Below are 26,494 nucleotides of genomic sequence, written 5' to 3'. Positions count from 1 at the left end.
GACGGAAGACCGGCGTACGCCGAGCGTCGCGTCGCGGGAGCAGCAGCATCAGCGGCCGAGCACCGAGGCGCTGTTCCCGCGACATGGCCTTCAATTTTGGGACTCCCTCGGGCACCTCCGGCACCGCTGCCGCCACTGCGGCACCCGCGGGTGAGTTCCCCCGGGCCTTCTGTCGGGAAGGAGGGCATGCGTTTGGCCTCCCCCTCGGGCGTGGGGACTCCCAGCCTCTCGACCGCGCGCGCGGAAACCCCGGCATTTGAAAAGGGCGGGCGGCGGTCGGCCGGGCCCCGAGGCCCCGAGGCCCCTCGTGGAGGTGTGGGGCGGCGCCCCGCGTGAGGCCGCTCAGGGCCCGGGACCCCCGCGGGCTGCGCTTCTGGCTGGGATCCCGACTCGCAGGGGTGCGAGGCTGCTCCCCTCTCCCCTCGCCCGGGGAGGAGCTAGGGCTGGGGAGCCCCGGCTGTCCCGCAGCAACGCGGGTTCCCGCCCTGGAGGGACGGGAGCCGGCGCCCGGGCCCCTCGTGGTCTTCGCCGGGGCCGGGGGTCGGGGGGGGGGCTCCCAGCGCCTCCTGTGCACCCCCACCTCGGCCCGCTCCCGTTTGGGGAGAATGCTGGTGTGCTGCATTCAGGTGACACCTCTTGTGGATTCTGCTAATCTTTATCTTGCTTTCTTTTCCTTTTCTTCTTTTCTCCCTTCCCTCCTCCCCCCCACCCCCCCCCCCCCCCCGCCCCGTTGTTTGTTTCTTTACCTGTATGCCTATCAGGATTTGGTGGGCTTGAGACTGCCAACTCCACCGCCAGTGGGTTTAATTTTGGGGGTTTCGGATTAACTGCTAATCCCGCAGTGAACTTTAATATTGGGAATTTCGGTGTTTCCACCACCTCGGCGACTCCGTTCAATTTTGGTAACAGTCTGGCAAGCGCAGGTACCTACTGTGGGCCGTTATGTGTGACCAGTTGTTGGGAGCTGGAGTCCAAGAATAATTCGTGGTTCCGAGAGTGTTGGGGAAAGAACGACGACTGAATAGGGGAGGAAATTTAATGTCAGATCAAAGACATCTGAATCATGTTTTGACTGTTAGAAAAATGGGATTTGGGGAAGGTTTGAGGGTTATAATGTTGCCCTGTTAAAATTTGCATTTAATCAAACAGCATACATCTTTCAGGTGATAAGGATTTGGAAGAAATTTTTATTTAGAATGAGTGTGTCCTTCAAATTATTAGATACATCTTCCAAAGTATAAGCTAACCAGTCAGGATCATTTTCCAGAGATTCTTGGACTCCCGCAGTCATTTTTCATTTTTTTCTGCGTTTTTCATTGGAATTTCATTTTATTGTCCTTGTGTTTCCAAGAGAAACAAGTCTTATACGAACAGCAGTAAACTGTCTTGTTTTCTAAATACACCTGTATAATTGTGTTTTTTTTTTTTTGTTAACTCAGTAGAATTACTATAAATACACTGTTATAGAGAATATCTCCAGTTCTTCACACTGGATTTTTTTTTTTTTTTTTTTTTTAGAAATTCTCAGCAGTTTACTCTGCTAGATGACACTGAGTTCTGAGAGGTAGGCTAGACCTCTTTATGTTTGTTCAAAAATGTATTTTGGGCTGGATGCATAGCTCAGCAGTAGAGTGCCTGCCTAGCAAGTGAGAGGCCTGAGTTCAAATCCTAGTAACAAAACAAAATGAAGATATTTCCAATCTATGTGGTTTGAAGCTCATTAGAAGTTTGCAGAATACAAACTATAATGGATATACAAATTTAAAATAGATTTATGTGTACTTTACAATTACTGCATAGGTAAAACTTTCATCAGCTGCTCGTATATGAATTTATCCTCCATATTCTCTTACATTATGCCACTTATGCCCATGCCAATTATATGCACCTAGTAGACATTTCTTTCTGTAGGCTTATTTGGGATGTCAGGCATTTTGTTTATTCCCTTGTTGCCACAATGTGAATATCACCTTAGCATCTACGTTGAAATTTGAACATTTTAAAGATGAAATTACTCATTAAGATATATTTGAAGTGGGGCTGGGAAGGTGGCTCAGTGGTAGAGTGCTTGCCTTGCATGCCTGAGGCCCTGAGTTTGATTCCTCAGCACCACATAAGCAAAAAGAAAAAAGCCAGAAATGGCACTGTGGCTCAAGTGGTAGAGCGCTTAGCTAGCCTTGAGCTGAAGAGCTGAGGGACAGGGCCCAGGCCCAGAGTTCAGGCCCACAACCGACCAAAAAAAAAAAAAAAAAAGATATATTTGAAGTGGTCACCTATGTTAGTTGTATGTTTACCTTTCATTGTTTGCTTAAAATTGGCACTGGGTAAAACTTTTTTTGAATTTTGTGTTTCCAAATAAAGCCACCCACATCACAATTGAAATATAAATAAACCTGTTGATATTTGCTTGATTTCATGTTGGGAGTATCACTGTAAGTTTTGAATTCAAATAATATGACTATTTGATTACTTTCATATGATTATATCCTTTATCAAAGGTCTGCTAGAAATTCCAGGTTACTTTTTGTTTTTTATCTGTGCAGAATCACTATTAGGAATAAAATATTTTTGGTATTTCAGAACATGATAAGATACTCATATTTTAGCATGTAGTCAGTTCAGAATATGTTGTAGAAATGGAAGGTCTAATGTTTAATACTTGAGGTGCTTTTATCAGAATATTCTTATTTTGCAGTACTATAATAGAACCTGTAAGAAAGTAGACTATTGGGTTGTGCCTGCATATGTAACATTCAGACTACTCTCATTTTCTAAGTCAGAATTGTTATTAATATCAAGTGATTTTTTTTTTACCTTGTATCTTTTGTATTGCAATAGTGATGAATGTAACTTGTTAAAAGAAATAGATAAGGTTAAAAATTAGAATCTTGACAGCACTCAGACCCTGAGTTAAAAGTCCTAGTACTGATACCACTTCCCAAAAAAGTTAGCTAATATCCTGGCACCAGTGGCTCACTTCTATAATCCTCGCCAATCTGAGGATTGAGGTTCAAAGTCAGCCTAGACAGGGAAGTGGTAGAGTGCCAGCCTTAAACAAAAAAGTAAAGGGACAGTACCTAAGCCCTCAGTTGAAGCCCCAGTACTGGTACCAAGGGGTGGGGGGACACCTGAGGTATCATCGACATTAATGGTATTAATGGTAAGCATTTACCTTGAAAGTCTTTGACACCACATTGATAATCAACAACAGACTGGCACTAACTGAAAAAAAAATTTAGATCGGATGGCATGCCATTCCATTCATTTGCTGTGAAATATAGTTAAATTTGTTTCTAGACTTACTAGAAGTGAAATTTGTCTGAATTATCACAGTGGTACAGAGACCTGTCCATTCCCCACTACTGCCTCCACTTGTGGAGTTTCCCCATCTCTTCATTTAAGAAACACATTGTTATTGTATAAAGCTGAGTATAATGATACATTCCTTTTGAAAAGTTGTTTTGACTACCATGCCAAATGTTGTATTGGATACTTTTTTAAAATTGAGTTAGGCTTTGAAATTTGAGCTGGGGATGTAACACAAAGTAGACTGCATAGCATGTGTGCAAGACCCTGGGTTGGAGCCCTGGCATTGCACAAAAAAAAATCGAAAACATAAATTTCACATAGAAAAATCAAGATTTCCTGTTTCTCTTAGGGGGAAATGGGTGCATAGAACACTGCTCAACTTCTGTTCTGCAACAATATACTAAAATTTTAGGGATGGTGCCATTAAAAATTTTTTAATTAACATAAGTTAATTATACAAGGATATTTCATTGTATTTGTATTTATTACTTGTATGTGAAGTACTTTGATGAAATTCACCCTGTCTTGCTGCCATTTTCGAAATTTCACTTGAAACAGTCTGTCAGTAAATGTCTAGTCTGCTTTACTCATTTATTAGTCTGAATCTTGTAGGTATTCAATTATGTAATCACTATTCTAAAAGTATATCACTTTATATCAGGAGGCTTAATACTGATCAAATTCACCCTGTCTTGCTGCCATTTTCGAAATTTCACTTGAAACAGTTCTATCAGTAATCTATCTCATTTATTAGTCTGAATCTTGTAGGTATTCAATTATATAATTGCTACTCTAAAGGTATATCACTTTGGAGTTATATCAGGAGGCTTAATACATTTTCTTAGCTAAGTGTTAATTAGTGCATGCATGTATTGCATTGTGATATTCTACTTAAACTACTTAAGTTGCATATCTCTAGCAATACATTAACTTCTTGATTAGCAGTATAATTTTTTTAATTGATGTTAAAAGAAGGGAAAAGAAAACTTAGACCAAGATTTTTTTTATGTTTAGTGATTACTTATAGAATAAACGGAAAGAAATGACCATTATGTATACAAAATAATCCTTTTTAAAATTCTCTTTAATTAGGAGGGTTTGGAGGATTTGGGACGACATCAACAAGTGCAGGTTCTGCATTCAGCTTTTCTGCCCCAGCAAACACAGGCACTACTGGTAAGAAGCTATCCTAAGTCATTTGTAGAAAGAAATGCAGTAAAAATCAATTGTTTTTTAACTTATGCAAGTCTGGTTTTTCATTCAAAGGACTCTTCAGTGGCACTCAGAACAAAGGTTTTGGATTTGGTACTGGTTTTGGCACAGCAACAGGAACTAGTACTGGTTTAGGTACTGGTTTGGGAACTGGCCTGGGATTTGGAGGATTCAATACACAGCAGCAACAGCAGCAAACTAGTGAGTATGAGGTTTTCGTCTTTGAATATAAAACCACAATAGTCAACATCAGCTTGAAATAACTTTAGCAGATTAGCCTTTTTTTGGGGGGGGGGGCGCTGTCCCTTAGCTCTTCAGTACTCTTACCACTTGAGCCACAGCACAACTTCTGTTTTTTTCTGTCTATATGGTGCTGAGAAATTGAACCTAGGGCCTCATGTATGTGAGGCAAGCACTCATCACTGAGCCACCTTCCCAGCCCCAGATTAGCCTTTTTTTGTTGATTGCAGGACTTGAACTTGGGACCTGAGTGCTGTCCATGAACTCCTATGTTCATGGCTAGTGCTCTACCACTTTGAGCCACAGGTCCACTTCTGGTTTTTGAGGGTTAATTGAAGGTAAAGTCTCACAGGGACTTTTCTACCCAGGCTGGCTTCCAACCATGATCCTCAGATCTCAGCCTCCTAAGAAGCTAGGATTACAGGCATGAGCCACTGACAACCAACTAGCCCTCCCCCCCTTTTTTTGTGCCAGTCCTGGGGCTTGAACTTAGGGCCTGGGCACTGTCCCTGAGCTTCATTTTTGCTCAAGGCCAGCAGAGCCACAGTGCCACTTCTGGCTTGTTCTGTTTATGTGGTACTGAGGAACCAAACCCAGGGCTTCATGCATACTAGGCAAGCACTCTACCAACTAAGCCACCTTCCCAACCCTACAATCACTTTTTTCCTCTGATTTCTCTTGACTATTCCCATTAACATGCTTTAATAATAAGGCAAACACAAACTTCCAGTCACCTTTTCTTTCCTTTTTCTGTGGCCACTATAGTGAGGCTTTCAACTCATGGCCTGATGACTATCCCTTAGCTTTTTCTACTTAAGGTTGGTGTTCTACCACTTGTGCCGTACCTCAACTTATGGTTTCATTTTGTGTGTGTGTGTGTGTAGACAAGAGACTCACAGACCTTTCTGACTGGGCTGGCTTTTGAACCAAGATCCTCAGATCTAAGACTTCTAAGTAGCTAGAATTGGAGGTATGAGTCATTAGTACCCTGCTTTCCTTTTATCATTGTCATTCAAGTGTGTAAACTATAATGTTCAGTTTTACCTTTCTTAAATCTGTAGGGTCCCTATTTATCTTTTTTATTTTTAAAATTGCTCAAATAATTATCTGTCTTCCAGAGTTTTTCAGACTGCAAAACATTACATTTTTGTAAGATAGTTTAACCTATGTCTTTTTCTTCTGTATTTCTTAATAGTTAAGTTGGATTTGGAAATGTATTTATATATTTTTTTTTAAGACTGTATCAGATAGTGTATTTTTTATTGAGAAGCATTGGACTGTTTTTGTAGTGATGTTAGCAGCCGTTACTTAGATCCATTCATTCGGGGTTAAAAAAATGGTGATCTTTACCTTGATTTTTGAAACACCTCTATCAAGAAAAGCACATCCTTTATTTTGTTGATTTTTTTTTTTTTTCCTTTATCACTTGATGTTTATACTGTTCCAGTTTTAGCCAGTGCTGGTCTCTTATGTTAGCTCCCAAACCTCCTTTTAAGTGTATATGAAAGTACAAAATAATGAGCCAGCCGCCTGTGGCTCATGCCTGTAATCCTAGCTGCTCAGGAGGCTGAGCTCTGAGGATCCCAGTCAAAGCCAGCCCGGGCAGGAAAGTCCATAAGACCCATCTCCAATAAACCACTCAGAAAACTGGAAGTGGTGCTGTGGCTTAAGGGTAGAGTGCTAGCCTTGAGCTAAAGAGCTGAGGTACAGCGCCTAGGCCCAGAGTTCAAGCCCCACGACTGGGGGGAAAAAAAATGGGTATCAGTATGACATTTTTCTTTTTCTTTTCTTGTCCTCTTAGGGCTTGAACTCTTGGCCTGGGTGCTGTCCCTGAGCTCTTCAGCTCAAGGCAAGCACTCTACCACTTGAGCCACAGCACCACTTCTGGTTTTCTGGTGGTTAATTGGAGATAAGAATCTCATGGGCTTTCCTTCCTGGGCTGGCTTTGAACCACTATCCTCAGATCTCAGCCTCCTAAGTAGCTAGGAGTAGCTAGGATTACAGGCGTGAGCCACTGGCTCCTGACATCATTATGATATTTTTCTACATGTATATAATGTGTTGTATTTTGATCATTTGCAACCCCCAAATTACCTTTTTTTTGGGGGGGGGGGTCGTGGGGCCTGAACTCTGGGCTTGGGCGCTGTCCCTCAGCTCTTCAGCTCAAGGCTAGCGCTCTACCACTTGAGCCACAGCGGCACTTCCAGCTTTTTTCTTTTTGCTTATGTGGTGCTGAGGAATCAAACCCAGGGCCTCAAGTCCTGCAAGGCAAGTGCTCTACCACAGAGCCACCTTCCCAGCCCATAAATCTGTGAGACTCTTTTTTTTGGGGGGGTGGGGGGTCTGGTCGTGGGGCCTCAACTCTGGGTCTGGGTGCTGTCCCTCAGCTCTTCAGCTCAAGGCTAGCGCTCTACCACTTGAGCCACAGTGCCACCTCTGGCTTTTTTCTTTTTTCTTATGTGGCACTGAGGAATCGAACCCAGGGCCTCATGTATGCAAGGCAAGCACTCTACCACTGAGCCACCTTCCCAGCCCCCCAAATTACCTTTTCTTGTCCCCAAGTCTCACATCCCAAAGAGTCCTATACCTTCATGTCTCTCTCTCGTGTGTGTGTGTGTGTGTGTGTGTGTGCGTGTGTGTGCGTGTGTGCGTGCGTGTGTGCGTGTGTGTGCGCGCGCGCGCGTATATAGATTCTGCTTGTGAGAGATACTTGTCTTTTAGTCTGGCTTGTTATTTTGCTTACTTTGGTACCCTAGTGATCTCCAATTTTATTTTCCTGCAAATAACAGTTTTGTGTACTACATTGTGTATGTATAACACATTTTATTATTATTTTTGTTTCTATTTTAGATAGGGTCTTTTTATGTAGGTCAGCTGTTCCCAAGTCATATAATCCTCTTGCCTCTACCTTCCAAGTCCTGGAGTTACATGAGTCTTCCATCTTGTCCATCTATACTTTTATTTTTTTTTTGTAGGTTATGGGGCTTGAACTTTCACTTTTTTGAGAAACTTCTGTGGCTGGACTAATTTACCTGGCTACCACCTTTTCCCCATACCCTTGGCAGCATGGTTTTTGTTTTCTTTATTTTTGGAAGAATTCAGGACTGTGCATTTGCCTAGGCAAGAGCTCTACCACTTAAGTTCATGCCACTTTTGCTTTAGTTTTTCAGATAGGGTCTTGCACTTTTTTTTTTTTTTTCCTGTTGGAGCTGTTCTTAGACTATGATCTCTGGCTTATTCCCTGTAGCTGTGAAGTATGGCTCAAATGATGAGTGCCAGTCTTGAACAAAAAGCTAAGGGCCAGTGTCCAGGTCCAGAATGAGTTCAAGCCCAGTGCTGGCACAGGGAAGGAAGGAAGAAGGATGGACGAGGACAGGAGGAAGGTGGGGAGGAAGGAAGATAAGAGGGGAGAGAGAGCACACGAGCTGTATTGTCAAAGATACTTGACCTATGTTGTGAATCGCTCCCGCATTACCCTTTTTGCTCAGGATATCATTGTTTAAAATCATTTGTGAGGGTCTGGGAAGGTGGCTCAGTAGTAGAGTGCTTGCCTTGCATGCATGAGGCCCTGGGTTCGATTCCTCAGCACCACATAAGCAAAAAGAAAAAAGCTGGAAGAGGCGCTGTTGCTCAAGTGGTAGAGTGCTAGCCTTGAGCTGAAGAGCTGAGGGACAGCGCCCAGACCCAGAGTTCAGGCCCCACGACTGGTCAAAAAAAAAAAAAAAAAATCATTTGTGGTTCAGTATAAATTTTAGAATTTTTTTCCTGTGGAATTTTGTTGGAGATTGCATTGTATCTGTAGATTTTCAGAGTTTTGGTTTTTTTTTTTTTTTTTTTTTTTGAGGAAGTGTTTTTTTATTTTTTTATTATTGTAAAGGTGATATACAGAGGAGTAACAGTTGCCTAAGTCTGGTATAGAGAACATTTCTCTTTGAACAATATCATCCCTTCCCCCATTCTCCCCCAGTTTTTCCCTCCTGTCCCCAACCACAAGTTGTGTAGTTTCATTTTCAACATAATGTTTAGTGAGTACCACTGTTGAATTTCACCCTTTGTCTTGCTTTCAGTTTTACAGCCAGTGTATAAACTTGAGAGGTCAGTTTCTTTTTTCAGTGTTTATAGTGTTCATTTTAAGTCTTTCACCTTCTGTTTTGTTTTACTTCGCTTTGTGGCTATTTCGCATGTTTGTTCTTGATTTCTTTCTCAGACTGTTCCTTATTGGCATATAGAAAAGCTACTGGTTTTTCTATGTTGATTTATATTGTTACTTTGCTGACAATGTTTATCAAATCTAAAGAGTTTCCGGTAGGTGGCTTTAAGGTCTTAGGATCATTTACTGCAAATCGCTATAATTTAACTTCTTTCCTGTTTGTATTTCTTTTCTTTCTTCGTCTTATTACTCTGGCTAAGATTTTAAGCACTATATTGAATAAGACTGGAGATAGTGGACACCCTTGTCACATTACTGCTTTTATGTTAATGCTTTCAGCTTTTCCCTATTCAGTATAATGATGGCTAGAGATTTGTCAAAATACAGCTGTGATGTTGAGGTCTGGTCTTCTAGTTTTATCAGAGCTTTTTTCATGAAGGATGCTGAATTTTTGTACTTTGTTGAGACGATAATATATTTGTCCTATTTATATGCAGTATTACATTTATTGATTTGTGGTTTGTTTTGTTTTGGCATGGTCTTTACACTTTACACAGTCTTTATACTTGCTAAACAGGTACTCTGTCCATCAAGCCTCACTTCCACATTGATTTGTATTTGTCAAACCATCCTTGCATTCCTTGAATGAAACTTAGTCACCTTTTTGATGTGTTGTTTTGGTTTCCAAATATTTTATTGAGAATCTTGGATCTATCTCTTCATGTAGGAAGGTGGTCTGTAGCTTTTTTTTTTTTTTTGCATACTCAAGTGAGTATGGTTTTTTACAATAAATCTGGAAATTTTCCTTTTCTGCTTTATGCAGTAGTTTTAGGAGCACTGGTGTTAATTTTTCTTCAAAGGTCTAATAGAATTTAATAGTGAAACTGTCTGTCCTGAGCTTTTCCTTTGTTGGGAGACTTTCTATTGCTGACTCAGTCTTGCTTGTAATTGATGTGTTTGGGTTGTTTATATCCTCTTACCTCAGTTTTGGTAGGTACTGTGTCTAGAAATTTTTCCCTTTTTTGTAGATTTTCTAATTTGTTGGAATATACATTCTCAAAATATTCCCCGAGCCTCTGGATTTCATTGTTACCTGATGTAATATCCCCTTATAGTCATCTCTTCATTAATTTAGGTTTTTTCTTTGTTGGTTAGTTTGTCCAAGGATTTGTTAGTTTTGTCTTTTTAACAAGAGAATCAACTGTTTATTAATACTTGTTTTTTTAGTCACCCTCCATTTCATTTATTTTTCACCCTGATCTTTATTATTTCTTTTTTTGGGGCGGCGGTCCGATTGTGGGGCCTGGGCGCTGCCCCTCAGCTCTTCAGCTCAAGGCTAACGCTCTGCCACTTGAGCCACAGCACCACTTTCGGCTTTTTTCTTTTTGCTTATGTGGTGCTGAGGAATCGAACCCAGGGCCTCATGCATGCAAGGCAAGTGCTCTACCACTGAGCTACCTTCCCAGCCCTCTTTATTCTTTCTTTCTACTAATTTTATTATTTATTTTTTGAGTCCGGTCGTGGGGCCTGAACTCTGGGCCTGGGCACTGTCCCTCAGCTCTTCAGCTCAAGGCTAGCGCTCTACCGCTTGAGACACAGAGCCACTTCCGGCTTTTTTCTTTTTGTTTATGTGGTGCTGAGGAATCAAACCCAGGGCCTCAGGCATGCAAGGCATGTGCTCTACCACTGAGCCACCTTCCCAGCCCTCTTTCTACTAATTTTAGAATTTGCTTTTTCCTTTTTTTTCGGAACAAGATGTTGATCAGTAAGTTATTTATTTGTAATTTCTGAATTTTTAAGTATAGACACTCGTAAACAGGGTCTTGCTTTATAACTCAGACTGGCTGAACTCTTGATCCTCCTACCTCAGCTTCCTGAGTGCCAGGATTACAAGTACTCACCCCTACACTCATCCTCTTAACCTTTTTTTTTTTTTGGTGCCAATATTAAGGCTTGAACTCATAAACTTAGCAGTGTCCCTTAGCCTTTTCTGCTCAAGGCTGGAACTCTACCATATGAGCCAAAGCCCCATTTCCAGTTGTATAGTGGTTAATTTGGATATGAGTCTTAACAGGATTCTGCCCCAGCTAGCTTTGAACTGTGATCCTCAGATTACAGCCTCTTGAATAGCTGGGATTACAAGTGTGAGCGACCAGTCTCTCCTAGCATTTCTTTCCTCCATGCTATGTGTGTGTGTGTGTATGCACATGTGTGTACACATACATGCACAGGGGATTGGACCCAGTGCCTTGTACATGCTGGGCAAGTGCTCAACCACCTCTATCTTCAAATCTCATTTTGATGAGCTCCATCTCCACTTATCATGCCTGTTGTGTTGATCCAGGAAAATCTTCTGTTGCAACATGCTTAACTCAATCACATTTGAGAATTCCTTTTCTGCCATGTAAGATAACATACAGGTTCTGTAGATTAGGATATGGACCTTATTTGTGTGTGGGGAAGTATATTTTGCCAACCACACCAAGATATGAATGAAGTAATTTTTCTCATTTTAGCATTAGGTGGTCTCTTCAGTCAGCCTACACAAGCTCCTACCCAGTCCAACCAACTGATAAATACTGCAAGTGCTCTTTCTGCTCCAACATTATTGGGAGATGAGAGAGATGCTATTTTGGCAAAATGGAATCAACTGCAAGCCTTTTGGGGAACAGGAAAAGGATATTTCAACAATAATATTCCTCCAGTAGAATTTACACAAGAAAATCCCTTTTGTCGATTTAAGGTATTAATACTATTTTTGAGCTTCATTTAAGAGTATAAGCAAGAACTTAGTTTTAGAGTAAAATTACATCATAAAGATAGTTGCTTGGTTCTTTATTTAAAAAATACAGGAAGTATAAAGTCAAAGTGAGTTCTTTCATGTATGTGGTTCTAGAGTAAGCAGAATATCTGAAATGGAGGGAGGTATGACTAGAATGTGGTTTGTACAACTAAGGAAAAAATGTTAGAGGGAAAGTGGTGCTTTTGGCACTTGTAACAGGATTTGAAACTGGATGTATTCATCTAACATTGGCCAAGAAAGTGTGTACCAGTCAATGGACAGGAGTTCTCTTAGGTATGTTTTACCTTGTTACATATAGCTGGATGTCAAAGGCAATAAAGTAATATTACACACAAATTTTAAAAATCATTCTAATTCTTTGGTTAATTTAAATTTGACTTCAGATAATCTGTTCAACAGTCATTTGGAGTATTTAGGTATTTTTGCTACTGGGCAGTATATTCCCATTTTTTTTTCTTTACCCTGAGGTGTTGGGAATTGAACTGAGGGTCTTGATCATGCTGTATAAATATGAACCTAGTATTCTTTTTAAGACAAGATCTTACTCTATAACTCAGGCTGGCCTACTTACGATGTAGACTAGGTTGGCCTAGAAATCATGATCCCTCTACCTTAGCCTCTGGAATGCTGAGATTACTAGTGTAACTTCAGATCTCAGACTCCTGAGTAGCTAGGATTACAGGCAGGTAGCCACTGGTGCCTGGCTTTATTTTATTCCTAGTTAATATATTTTTTCTTTATGAATGTGAGGTTGTCTTCAGAGTAAGAATGGTGAGAAGAATTATTACCTTCATTTATCAGACAATCTGTTTTTTCCATTTTAGTAGATATTAAGCTATTAATATTAAATGTGCAAAGTCTGTATGTATTCTTATGTAATTTACTTTGTCATTTTACAGGCTGTAGGTTATAGCTGTATGCCAAATAATAAAGATGAAGATGGTCTAGTGGTTTTAGTTTTCAACAAGAAAGAAACAGATATTCGAAATCAACAACAGCAGTTGGTAGAATCACTACATAAAGTTTTGGGAGGAAACCAGACCCTTACTGTAAATGTAGAGGGTATTAAAACATTGCCAGATGATCAGTAAGTATACATTTAATACCTTTTATTTTGTATGCTGTGGTTCAAAAGTGCTTTTGTTGCTGAAGTATAAATGAAATTTTAGAATAGAATGTTATTACTCAGTTGGTTGTTATCCAGTGTTTATAGAAATATTTATTTAAAAGCTTTTCTTTATCTTATTAGATGTAACTGATTTTGTAGATTTTCATTCAGGACATAGAAGAGACATTTACTGTGGCTATGTACAAATTATGCTGCCACAAAGATGTTACTAGAGGAGTTTTGTTAGCTGATTACTATTTGTGTTTATTCATGTTTACTTTCCTTGTGCTATGTATAATTTTAGTTTTAGCAGCAAGATATTTGTTTCAGGATATTTAAAGTTAGATGAATTTAAATTACTTACTTTAGTGCGAGACAATAACTGAGTCAGATTTTACTTCTTGGGTCTTACTTGCAAAGAAGCAACTCATTACACTCTGTAGAATCTGTGTTCATTTACAGGTGAAGTTTTCTAAGTCTGTTTTCTAAGACTTAAGGAAAAACATTTTAATTCCTTGTTAGAACTGTTTCCGAATTAAGTTAAACACCCTTCTAAAATTATATCCTATGTTGATATTAGGGTTTATGAATTATGTGCTCATGCACATTGGTTGTTTTTCTCCAGGACAGAAGTTGTCATTTATGTTGTTGAGCGTTCTCCTAATGGTACCTCAAGAAGAGTTCCAGCTACAATACTCTACTCCCATTTTGAACAAGCCAATATAAAAACACAGTTGCAGCAACTTGGTGTCACACTTTCTATGACAAGAACAGAACTTTCTCCTGCACAGATCAAACAGCTTTTACAGAATCCTCCTGCTGGTATGTTTCTAGAGTCATAAAGTTGAGAAAATGAAACCTTTTGAAATAAATGATCTTCCTTCTTTTGGTTATTAGTGTTAATGAAATCTGAATGAACTTATTTTATGTCTCCTTATTTAGGGGACATAGTTTTGTCTTCAGTCATATAATTTAAAAAATAGCTAATAATGCTTATTAAAAAATTGGGTGGCTTACGCCTGTAATCCTAGCTACTCAGGAGATTGAGATCTGAGGATCCAGGTTCAAAACCAGCCAGGGCAGGAAACTCCATGAGACTCCAATAAGCCACTAAGGAAACTGGAAGTGGTGCTGTGGCTCAAGTGATAGATTGCTTGCCTTGAGCTGAAGAGCTGAGGGACAGCACCCAGGCCCAGAGTTCAAGCCCCATGACTGACGAAAAAAAAAAAAAATTGGGACATGAAGTAAAAATAATCCATAATTCATCTGGCCATTGGTAATTCACTTGTAATATTTTAACTTTTCTAATTTTCATCTGAGTATTAAAGTAAAACCTGAATGTGTTCCCGTTGTGAATGTTTACAAGTAACCTAGTCTACTTGCTAATTTCCTTTATTTCTTCCCTAGAAGTAACTGTTAATAATTTATTGAATTCTATTCCTTAATCTGTGGTTTAAAATGTAAGCAGATATACATTATGTAGTTACTCTGAAAAAAGAATTCAGCACTGCATGCTCACCACCCCTTTCTTTTTTATTTCCAGTATTTCTTAGTAATTTTCATCAGTACATGAAGACAAACTGTATTCTGCTTAAACACTAGGTAGTATTAGTATTTTACTAATTTTACATTATTTAATTACTTAGCCTTAGTGTTGTTTCTATGTTTTGTTTTGTTGCTGGTCCTAGGGCTTGAAAGTGAGTCTGGTACTTTCCCTGAGTTTTTGTGCTCAAGACTAGAACTCTACCACTTGAATCACAGCTCTACTTTTGGCAATTTTATGTTTAATTGGAGATTAGAGTCTCACTGACTTTTCTGTCCAGGCTGTTTTTGAAACATGATCCTCAAATCTCAACCTTCTGAGTAGCTAGGATAACAAGCATGAGCCACCAGCGCCTGGCATATATTTTCAGTATTACAAAACTGCAGCACTTAACATCCTTGTAAATATATCTTTGAAAACCATGGGTGTCTACTTTTTTAGAATAGATCTGTGGTACTGAAATTGGGTCAGTATTATGTATGTCAAAAATGTAGCATGATAAGTGCCAAATTGCCCTTCAAAAAAAGCTCTGTAATTTATATTCTTGATAGGAAAGTGGATTTTTTGGATGGATTTTTTTGCCACTGAATTGTTCTAATCTAATTCCTCTGTTTATTAGCCACAATTTTAATGTAAATTACCTATTTATCTCTTTCCCCCTTTTCTATTAGATTTTTGTCTATTTATAGGAGCTGTATATTTCTAGAAGCAAACCAGTTAACCTTTAAGTTACAGCTTTTCAATCTGTACTTTTGTTTTAGCTTTATCTTACAGAATTTTTTATTTTTGGCTGGGAATGTGGCTTAGTGGTAGAGTACTGGCCTAGCATGCATGAAACCCTGGGTTCCATTCTTCAGTACCACATACACAGAAAAAGCTGGAAGTGGTGCTGTGGCTCAAGTGGTAATGTGCTAGCCTTGAGCAAAAGAAGCTCAGGGACAGTGCCCATGCTCTCAGTTCAAGCCCCAGGACTGGCAAAAAAAAAAAATTACAGTGATCATATTTGACAGCTGTTTTTTATTATAGCTTCTGAGTTTAGGGTCCTACTTTAGGAAAGCCTTTCCCATATAAATAGTATAAACATAGAAGACTGCTTTAGAAAAAATATTTTTTCTTTGTGGTAGGTGTTGATCCTATTATTTGGGAACAAGCCAAGGTGGATAATCCTGATTCTGAAAAGTAAGTGTATCTTCATCTAAATATGTATAATCTTTACTATTAGCAAAGGTAACAAATCTGAACTGAACTATTAATTTTAATTCTTACATTTGAGGAGAGTTTACTTTCATCATATTTTAAAACATACCTGCCATGGTGAGGCAGCACTAAGGTACAAACTAAGGAAGGAGAAATCTTGAATGTTAATCCCCTAACTATTTGCATTTAAATAATGAAAGTTTTTTGACAAAACTATATAACTTTTTGCAAGCAAGGGAGGCTGAATAAAAAGTAACTTTTATTTTATAGACATGGATCTAGAAATTTGATATAAAATTACTTGAATGTTACTATGTAACATAATTTACATCCTGTATTTTTTACATCCTGTATTTGGTAGGCCTCAGACTGAATGTTGATCCACTTGCATTTTAGGTTAATTCCTGTACCCATGGTGGGTTTCAAAGAACTTCTTCGAAGACTGAAGGTTCAAGATCAGATGACTAAGCAGCATCAGACCAGATTAGATGTAAGCAACTAGTTGTTGATTCTCTAGCACTGAGAATAGAAAGGATTATATTTACTTATTATGTATTATCTCTCTCTCTTCTCTCACATAGATTCAATGTCTGCGTTGTTACAGTTTACATCATTTTTTCTGGCACTGCTTTCTGTGTTCTTGTGACAACCCTACAAATATTTAGATGTATCATAAACATTTTTCCTTTTTTGTATTCTAAAATTCTAGTATGGGATCTGGGAAGTTGGCTCAGTGGTAGAGTGCTTGCCTCGAATGTATGAGGCCCTGGGTTCGATTCCTTAGTACCATATAAGCAGAAAAAAGCCAGAAGCGGCACTGTGGCTTAAGTGGTAGGGCGCTAGCCTTGAGCTGAAGAGCTAAGTTGACTGACTATTAATACTGACTAGCATGTGACTATACTTTTTTTTTTTTTTTGGTGCTGGTCCTGGAGCTTGAATTTGAGCTAGGACACTGTTCAGTGCTAGTGCTCTACCACTTGAGCCATAGTACCACTTCTAACTTTTAATTAGAGATCCGTCTCATGGATTATCCTACTCAGACTGTCTTTGAACCATGATCCTCAGATCTCAGCCTCCTGAGTAGTTAGGATTTCAGGTATGAGTCATTGGTACCTGGCTTTAAAGAAGAGTTCTTCAATTTAGAGTTCTCCAGAGAAGCTGTTCTCTTTTGTGAGTCTTGCTAGACATTTGTCTATTTCATTGATCGTTTCAAAGAGTAAGGTTTGGTTTTTATTGTTTTTATTCTCCAGTTTTTTAGTTCTACTAATTTCTGGTCTTGTTATTTCCTTTAAATTGCTTGCTTTGAATTTGTTTTTCTAACTTCTTAATGTAGAAGTATGGATGATTGATATGTGATCCTTCTTTTCTAATATAAATATTTAATACTGTTCCCTTCTAAGCATCACTTTAACTAAACCCAACAAATTTTCATACTTGTATGTTTTCTCTTGATTTTGAGGTAGGGTCTATGTAGCCTAGCTGGCCTAAAATTTAAAATCCTTCCACTTGAGCCTCCCAAATGCTAAGACGTATTTGTTATATGCATATGCCAACACATCTGGCTACATATTTATTTATGCCAGTCTTGGGGCTTTGACTATTTGCTTATTTTGGATTCAAATATTCTGCCTAACTGTAATTTTTAATTCCTACACATTCATAACACAAATCAGTTGGTTCAGAGAAGCTTTCAGTGCGATGTTATCAGTTTTGCTTAAATTGTTATGTGCCCTTAATTTGGTAAAAATACAGTATGACTTCCAAAAAGCAAATGTTGTCCCCAAAGCAAGGTAAAAATTAATCTTCACAAACCAAAAACTATACATAATGTGATGCCCAATATAAGTGACAAATTGATTTTTTCCCCCTTTGGTGGTTCTGGGACTTGAATTCAGATCCCCACATTTGTTAGTGTTATTCCCCTAACTCATGCCTCCAGCCCTGGATTCTACTGGTTTCTTTTAGAAGAAGATCTCTGCCCATACAGGCTCCGCCTGAGCTGTGAGCTGCATACTCTCAGACTTTCTGTTGTCACTGGGATCACAGACATTCATCTCTGCTTCCAGCTTCCCTCCTTGGAGATGGAATCTTAGGGACTTTCCAGCTCAGGCTGGCCTGATACAGTGATCCTTCCAATCTCAGCTTCCCAAGAAGGTTGGGATGACAGGTAGATACATACCATGGTACTGTCTATGAGTTAAGGAAGAATGTTGCAGACCTTTCTGCCCAAGCTGGCCTTCAACTGTAGTTATCCCATTTTCAGTCTCTACCAATGCCTAGTTCTACCTTTTCTTCACTAGTTTACCATTTTGGATTTTAATCCTCATTTGTTTTTAACATTGCAGATATCTTGTTTCTTGTTTCTCATCTCTTAACTCGTCTTTGGTATCCTAATAGTTGAATAGATTTCCTTAAATTGAATGTAGTAATGGCCATCCACTATTTTACCCTGTAATTAGGATTGGGTGGGTTGTTTAAATCGTTCTTCACCTCACAAGCTCTTGTGGGGTAAGAATCTTGTTTTCCCCCTTAACATTTCTGAGTTTAACTTTCATACTTAGATATTTTGTCATTGTACAGCTACCCTTTATACATGTGTATAAACCTAACTTTATTTTCTCTAAATAATTGATCCAGTTCTTGAATCTCATCTGTAAAAAAAATTTTGATTTGTCCCAATTAAGCATTTAGTTGATAGCATGGTTTTTTTTTTGTTTTTTGGGGGGGTCCGGTCATGGGGCTTGAACTCTGGGCCTGGGCGCTGTCCCTCAGCTCTTCAGCTCAAGGCTAGCGCTGTACCACTTGAGCCACAGCGCCACTTTTGGCTTTTTTCTTTTTGCTTATGTGGTGCTGAGGAATCGAATCCAGGGCCTTAGGCATGCAAGGCAAGCACTCTACCACTGAGCCACCTTCCCAGCCCCTTGATAGCATGTTTATGTATATATGTATGTGTGTGAGAGAGCTCTATGTCTAAACTCACTATTTTCACTGGCCACAGGTCTGTTAGCATACTAGTTTCACTTTTTTTTTTCAAGTTCTCATGGCTTTGTGATAGATCTTATTATCTACTGGATTAAATTTCCAATCCTTGTTGTTTTCAGTTTATTTTAAGCTCATTGTGGATCTTTATTCTCTCATAAAGATTTTAGAAGCAGGTCTAGTAACTACCTGCCTAGTTAAATGCACAGCCTTGAGAACAAACCCCTAGTACCACCAATAACAAAGGTTTGAGAATCAGCTTTTCACAGCTATAATTTGGGTTGTAATTGCTAAATGTAAAGACTAATCTGTGGAAAACTGAATTGTTAAACATTTCATTTATGAATAGGTTATATCTCTTTAATCATTGAGGTCTTTATAATTACTTTATGTCTTTCAAAATAGTTTTATAGGGAAGTGGAGATGTGGTTCAAATGGTAGAGCACTAGTCCTGTGCAAAAAAGCTCAGGACAGTGCTCAGGCCCTGAGTTCAAGCCCCAGGATTGGCACCATTAAAAAAAAGTTTTAAAGGAATAAAAAAACATTTTTAAGTTTTTTTTGAAAAAAATCTCATATGTTCTCTTTTCACTAATTTTAGCTTATTAGTAAACACTGTGATGGTGTTATGGTTACCTAATTTTGTTCCTCATCCATTTCTTGAAAAGTTGATGGGCACATCCATGTGCCCACATGCTAAAATTTCTTGCAATCTTAATTTTTTTTTTCCTAGCACATGTTGATACAAGCCAGTGGCATATAATGATTAAGGCAGGGACAAGTATGAGGTTAAACTTGATTGGGCTGCTTAATGGAACCAGGAGACTTCGTGCTAGTCTGTTAAGGCTTCAAACAGCAGAATAAGATTTTAGGACAGAGAACAAATAAAAATGCAGAGGCATGGCTGGGTGCAGGTGGCTCATTCTAGCTACTCAGGAGGCTGAGATCTAAAGATCACAGTTTAAAGCCAGCCTGGACAGGAAAATTTGTGAGACTCTTTATCTCCAATTAACAAGCAAAAAGCTAGAAGCAGAGCTGTGAAAAGGCTAAGCGACAGCACTCGGGCCCTGATTTCAAGCCCCAGTACTGGCACCAAAAAAAAAGAAAATGGAAGGGAAGAGAACTGTGAATATCTTTTTTTTTTTTTTTCCTCTTTATTACTCCCAGGTATTCTGTAACACTTAGGTTGGACTGTATTATACTTTCTGGCTCCAGTAGCTTGTACTATGGATCCCATCACCCACCATTATTTTATATTAGCATTTTCCATCTCAGCCAGTTACTGGATCTTTTCCCTAATATTGAAAATTTCTTATTTCTGAAATGTTTTATTCCCTACTATATATATTGGCTCATCACTGAAAATTCTGAAGGTCTAAAGAAATCTTTGGTACTTTCATAAGAAGGGAAGGAATATAAAATGCCAAGACTTTGTATTTGGGAAAATGAAAAACATTGCAAAATTAGACTTTACATATAGGTGAACCTGTTAAAGTTGTGATATCCATAATTTACCTGAAAAAAAAAACATGTTTTTCATCCAGGTGTAGTGGCATATGCCTGTAATCTCAGCACTGGCGCAGGAGAATAGTTAGTTCTATGCTAGTCGGGTCTATGAGGCCAAAGAAGCAAAAATACTTTTTTTCCCACAGATCATATCTGAAGATATTAGTGAACTACAAAAGAATCAGACTACAACCGTGGCCAAAATTGCACAATACAAGAGGAAACTCATGGATCTGTCCCATAGAACTTTACAGGTAATTTTAATATTTTTTCAACATTTCTAAGATGGTATGTGTGAAATAAGTGCAAAAATGCATAATAGAAAAAAAGACAGTAGTCTAAAGTGAAACCAAATTTCCTTTGTGAAACTTAGAAATTAAAGGATTTGTATTTCAAGGTTGAGTGAAGAGAATAAAATGTTCCGAAGTGAAAAATACCTGAAATCCATCTTAGTATGAGGGAAAGTTGAAGTAAAGCATGTTAGTGCAAGGGGAGCAAGTATAAAGTCACTGATGATGGTTTTCAGAAAATACAAGTTTTTATCTTGACTACTAGAGAAAGAGTGTAGTTAATCATTGAAAAACAGCTTCCAGGCTGATGAAAAACACTGAAATTATAAAATCGTGAAAGTAGAAATATTACATATCAGAATCAATTAGCAAAAGCTATATGCGTAGGAAAATAGAAGTGATTGTAAAAGTCTTTATTTAGACAGGACGCTGGTGGCTCTCCCAAGTAACCCAGTTTATTCAGGAAGCCGAGATCTGAAGTTAGCAGCTGAGAAGCCAATCCAGGCACACAAGTCTGTGAGATGGTATCTCCAACTAGCAAAAACACCAGACTAGAGGTGTAGCTCTAATAGTAGATCCCTAGCCATGAGCAAGAAAGTGGAGCAAGGGCCAGCTAAGCCAGGTGCCAGTGGCTCACACTTGTAATCTTAGCTACTCGGGAGGCTGAGATAGGAGGATTGCAGTGGTATATATGTGTATATAAGGCTATTTGGGGGTCTATATGTACATTCACATGAATGTGCATGAAAACTATAGGACAGTGAGCTTCAGTCAAGCACTGTTTGTTTTAAGAATGAGAGAACATTTGCCTCATAGACACACAAATATGGCATTATTATAACTGAGGTAGGGACCTAGGCATTCTAGATAGGCACTGTACCATGTGGGCCATACTACAGCCCCTTTTGTTTTTTTAGGTAAGGTGTTGTGCTTTTGCCCATGGTTAGCCTCAGAGTGCACAGCTTCTCACGTCCCCCACGTAGCTGGGATGACACCCATGCAGCCGCACCCTGTCAGTTATGAGGAAAATTAGGGATTTGATTAACTCACTTAAACTACAAACCACCCGTAAAAACTTCAAGTGGCATAGAATATAAATTTATTAAGTATGTCAAAAAATATACTCCCTAATGTTAATTTTTTAAGTGTAAAGATAAAAGGAAGCTGAATAATAAAACGTTTATATGTTATAAAAGCAAAAAAAAACTGGGCTAGCGGTGTGGCTTTAAGTGGTATCATCAGAGCTGAGCAAGTAAGTGAGAAGGCTTCAGTCCCCGAGTACAAACCTCAGTACTATAAAAACAAAGTATATCCCCTACTACTACCACCCGAATTGAAGTGTGGACTGTTGAGTCTTGCTATATGGTTAGTATAGCTTTCAACTGATTTTTGTTAGCAGTTGTAGTAAAATGACTTTCATGACTAAAGAGATGATTCTTTTTTTTTTTTTTTTCTGGTTTTGGGGCCTGACCTCTGGGCGTGGGTGCTGTCCTCAGCTCTTCAGCTCAAGGCTAGCGCTCTACCACTTGAGCCACAGTGCCACTTGCGGCTTTTTCTGCGTATGTGGTGCTGAGGAATTGAACCCAGCGCCTCATGCATGCAAGGCAAGCACTCTACCACTGAGTTACCTTCCCAGCCTAAAGAGATGATTCTAATTAAATTAGTACTGGTAACTTTCCTTTGTATAGGTCCTAATCAAACAGGAAATTCAAAGAAAGAGTGGTTATGCCATCCAGGCTGACGAAGAGCAGTTGCGGGTTCAGTTAGATACAATCCAGTGTGAACTAAATGCACCTACTCAGTTCAAGGTAAACATTTCTAAGATTATAAAGCCAGAGCTTATTTTCACAGGATCTTCAGTAATGTGTTAGTGGTCTTTAAACAAATTTTGTATAGTTGTATTTATTAATCATTTGTTCTGTTGGGAAAGATTTAATTAAACTCACAGTTGTGATTCTTTTGGCTTGTGTTGGGATTTTAAATAATAAACAGGATAATGACATAAACAATCTTTTTATTCGTTCATTCAAAGCTGGCAATTGACCACTTGGGCCACATAGCACGTGTGGCTCATGCCTGTAATCCTAACCCCTGGGATGTTTAGTTAGTCAGGATTGTGATTTGAGGCCAGCCTAGGTGTACATGTAAGACCAAAAACTTCTCAACCAATAGCTGCACGTGGGATGCCTCTGTCACCCTAGTTAGTTAGAGGCTGCTATTGGGAGGCTCATGGTTCCAGGGAAGCCAGTGCAGAAAAGCCCACTAGACTCCTTTCTCGAAGGAAGAAGCGGAGCATGGTGGCATGCACCTGTCATCCCAGCCACCACAGGAAACAAAAGTCAGATCATGGTTAACATACACCCAGGCAGGAAATTAAACAGTGTAAGAGGGGAAGGCATGCTTGGTGGTACAGCTCTGAATTTAGACCCCTGTGCTGCACAGGAAACATGTGGGTGCTGTTGTTAGCTGCTGTATTCTGATTCATTTTTAGGGCCGGCTAAATGAACTGATGTCCCAGATCAGGATGCAGAATCATTTTGGAGCAGTCAAATCTGAAGAAAGATACTATGTAGATGCAGATCTATTACGAGAAATCAAGCAGGTAGGTGTCACTACAAGTCCAGTATAGGATAGCTGTTATTCCCAAAGCAAAATAGTCAAGCCCTGGTGGCTCAAATGTAATCCTAGCTATTCAGGAGACTGAAATCTGAGGATCACAGTTTGAAGCCAGCCCACGCAGGGAAGTCCATGAGACCAGCAAAAGACTGGAAGTGGAACTATGACTCAAGTGGTGGAATGCTAACCTTGAGTGAAAAGGCTCAGGGACAGTGCCCATGCCCCGAGTTCAAGCCCCAGGACCAGCATACACACACAAACACAAAATCAGCACTCATGAGAATGTGCTGAAAGCAGAACCTTCATTCACTGTTGAGGTTCACCTTGCAGGAAGAGGCTGGAAGCATTAATAGCACTTGTTTTCACTTGTGGTCTGATGGTACACTTTGTGGGACATATGTAGTTAGAACTGTTGCCTGCTGTGAGGATTTCAAGTGCACATGATTCGGGTATTATATGCTCTAGAATAAGTGTTGTTTTTTATGTTTCTAAAAGCTATGTTCTTGGAAAATACGTAATTCCATTAAGTTCTTGAAATAAAATTAAACAGTACCAGCATAACACAGCTATATTTTAAAATTTATATATGCAATAAGAATTTGGAAAATCCTGGTTATCTACTCTATGACCCTGGGCAGCTTACTAACCTGTGTCTTCATTTCCTTAACTATAGAGTGGAAATTATCCTGAGTACCATAACAGTACTCAGAGGGTTCTAAATGAAGTACAAGCTAATACTAGTAAAGCTGTTAAGATAATACTTAGCACATGGGAAGGACTACTTAAAATGTTAGCAACTATTACCATCACTGAAAATTCTGTTTTCAAAATTACTGTTTTACTAGTCATCTATATTTAAGTGCTTTGAGTTCTATTTTAATAGTCCTTTGATTTGGTTTGGTCAGAAGTTGGTAAAAGCACTTTAAAGATACAGTGTGTACATATAAAATGATTGGCAATGATACTTTTGGTGTTTAAATATGCATGCTTGTTATATTCAGGGTAGCTACTAGGTACTGTATTGCTAGTAAAAGAGTAAAATAGTCTCTTAAGTAGCTTAGTTTAAGAGTACAGGGGCTGGGAAGTTGGCTCAGTGGTAGAGCGCTTGCCTTGCATGCCTGAGGCCCTGGGTTCGATTCCTCAGCACCACATAAGCAAAAAGAAAAAAGCCGGAAGTGGCGCTGTGGCTCAAGTGGTAGAGCACTAGCCTTGAGCTGAAGAGCTGAGGGACAGCACTCAGGCCCAGAGTTCAAACCCCATGACTGGACCCAAAAAAAAAAAAAAAAAAGTACATTAGTGTTTTATTAACATTTTATTTTCTTTAATTCTAGCATTTGAAACAACAACAGGAAGGCCTTAGCCACTTGATTAGCATCATAAAAGATGATCTAGAAGATATAAAATTGGTAGAACATGGATTGAATGAAACCATCCACATCAGAGGCGGTGTCTTTAGTTGACAATTAACTTGGATTTGGGTCTGTAAAATGCTTTCTCTTACTACATCAGGCCTTCCTTAAGATAACCACATGGAAGGAAAAGGAAGGAAGGATCCTCTCCTGTCTGGGATTTTTGAGATTACTGACAAATTCACCTCACAGTTCTTCAAAGATTTCCATCTAAAAGTTTCAGTCACTTAATAAGAGAAGTACATAACTCCCCAAAGTCTATGTACTTTGTACATTTTTACGACAGCTTTGCACGTAATTACAGTGTTTAATTTGTGTATTGGCTGCTGGAGATTTGTTCTTCAGGATGTAAATCAGTTTTTAATCTGTGAGTTCAACTGTGGGAGGAGTAAAGAAAATTCAAAAGTATCTAATGATTAATGTGGTTTTCTTTTTGTTCTATAAAGATTTGAAGTATATTTTTATATTAATTTACAGAACACCTAGACAATTAGGATATAACAAAATTACCATTTCTGCAAGGTTTTGCTTTTTAAACCTTTTATTTCTAAAAATATGAAAACTTTAAAATAAATTCTTAATTTGTAATTACTTTTGTATAAGTCTGGTTTACTTTATTTAGATTTTGAGAAAGACCATTTATGTCTGTACACAAGCACTAAAATTCGTATTGATAATCTAGTACTTTTTGTCTTAAAATGTCATTTTTCTTTTAATAACCATCTAGGAATGTGAAAGCAGAAAATCTGAGCCATGCAGTTTTAAACAGTATTTCTGACTGTGTCTATAGACCTGGATTGCATATTGTTGGCACCTCTGGAAATGCTATCAACTTGGTACTTTTGTGTGATGCTTAGGCTTTTAGTGAAAGGCCGAACAAGAAATAGTACCACGGTTCTTGGTATTGTTTCCTGCAGGACTGGTGAGGATGATGCTCAGAATCCATCCTCTGAGCAACTTGAAGTAATTTCTCTTTAGTTGTTGCAGACTAGCTTACAGTTGTGTAGGAGATTAGGAACTTTAAAACTGATCTTTCAACGTAGCTGCTAGAGTTTTGCAGCCACTTGTACTCAATTTATGGCATGCAAATGTGTTCCTGTCCTACTATAAACTACCCCCTTTCACCACATTTCTTACCTATTTCTTGCAATTCCAACAGTGAGGAATTTTTCCTGTATGAATTTTCTCCTCAGAAGATAGGTGTATCTATTCTCACCTACACAGCCAGGTGTATGGAGAGGAGTTTCCATCTCTCTGCACTTTCCTTTACAGTAAGAAGGAAGAACTGTTGGTCCAAATGATGAGAACTGTTAGTCACCAAGACAGTCTAGTGAGTGGACTACTAAGTCATGCATATGCTGCTCACTAGCCTTTTATTTTTCAAGTCTAGTATTAAGTTCTTCATAGCTAGAAAGGACTTAGGATCTGCCTTCTGAAGACCAGCCCAGTCATCCCCGGCCACTATTCCACTGGCAACTGCACCCATAAGGCAAGCCTGTGGTCCTGTATATAACTGCTAAGATACTAATATCCAGCAATACTATATTGTCTTCTAAGCACTGACAGCCAAGTGCTTTAGACTGAAGATTTCAGATTGAAATCCCAACACTCAGTGTGGTATTAAGAGATGGTGCTTTGTGAGGGGATCGGGTTATGAGGATGGAGCCTTCAGTAAACGGCATTACCCCACTTCTCTTGCCCCTTGGACTAAAGAGGGCCTCCCTCATCAGGAACTACATCTGCAGCACCTACATCTTGCATTTCCCAGTCTCCAGAACTGGGGGGAATGGATTTCTGTTCTTCATAGGTCATCTAGTCTATGGTATTCTGTTATTACAGCAGTCTAAACAGACTTAAGATGTCAAGTTCTAAACGTGGGTAGGTGGAAGATCCCCTTTAAACCTTAGTACTAATTTGTGTTTCATAACTACTTACCAGAAATTCTGTATATAGCCCTCAGCAGGCTAGTGGTTCTTGAGGAGTCTTCCCTCAAGACTTTTGAGTGTGTAGTAACTGGCAAAATGAAAGCATACTGAACACATAACCCCTAATTGAAATCTTCTGTAGCCTTAACACCTTTTTGAAACAGTGGCAAAATATGTCTTAGTTACCAAAGCCCAGGCCTAAAATAATCA

At 39.0% G+C, this 26,494-nt stretch overlaps 1 protein-coding gene across 1 annotated transcript; it reads left to right on the top strand.

Annotated features, from left to right (window-relative positions):
- Positions 1–24,767, top strand: Nup54 (nucleoporin 54). Its single transcript, XM_042678340.1, has 12 exons — positions 1–150; positions 4,402–4,485; positions 4,576–4,722; positions 11,428–11,654; positions 12,614–12,801; positions 13,448–13,644; positions 15,490–15,544; positions 15,959–16,052; positions 20,191–20,298; positions 22,023–22,142; positions 22,826–22,936; positions 24,282–24,767. The coding sequence occupies exons 1-12, from the start codon at positions 84–86 to the stop codon at positions 24,408–24,410; spliced, it is 1,527 nt and encodes a 508-aa protein (XP_042534274.1). The 5' UTR covers positions 1–83; the 3' UTR covers positions 24,411–24,767.
- Positions 24,768–26,494: the final 1,727 nt, after the last annotated feature.

The sequence above is a fragment of the Dipodomys spectabilis genome, unplaced genomic scaffold (assembly GCF_019054845.1).
Source record: "Dipodomys spectabilis isolate Male_0828 unplaced genomic scaffold, ASM1905484v1 ptg000043l, whole genome shotgun sequence".
Taxonomy (NCBI): Eukaryota; Metazoa; Chordata; class Mammalia; order Rodentia; family Heteromyidae; genus Dipodomys; species Dipodomys spectabilis.
The sequence above is the reverse complement of the archived record's forward strand: the minus strand, read 5'-3'. Positions and strand labels throughout refer to the sequence as shown.

What these genes read in the sequence shown, in the direction of transcription:
- Nup54 (XM_042678340.1), top strand. Translation starts at nt 84, where the DNA reads ATGGCCTTCAATTTTGGGACTCCCTCGGGCACCTCCGGCACCGCTGCC. An exon ending in TTTACAGAATCCTCCTGCTG is followed by an intron (nt 13,645 to 15,489) that starts GTATGTTTCTAG and finishes TCTTTGTGGTAG; the next exon opens with GTGTTGATCCTATTATTTGG. An exon ending in GATAATCCTGATTCTGAAAA is followed by an intron (nt 15,545 to 15,958) that starts GTAAGTGTATCT and finishes CTTGCATTTTAG; the next exon opens with GTTAATTCCTGTACCCATGG.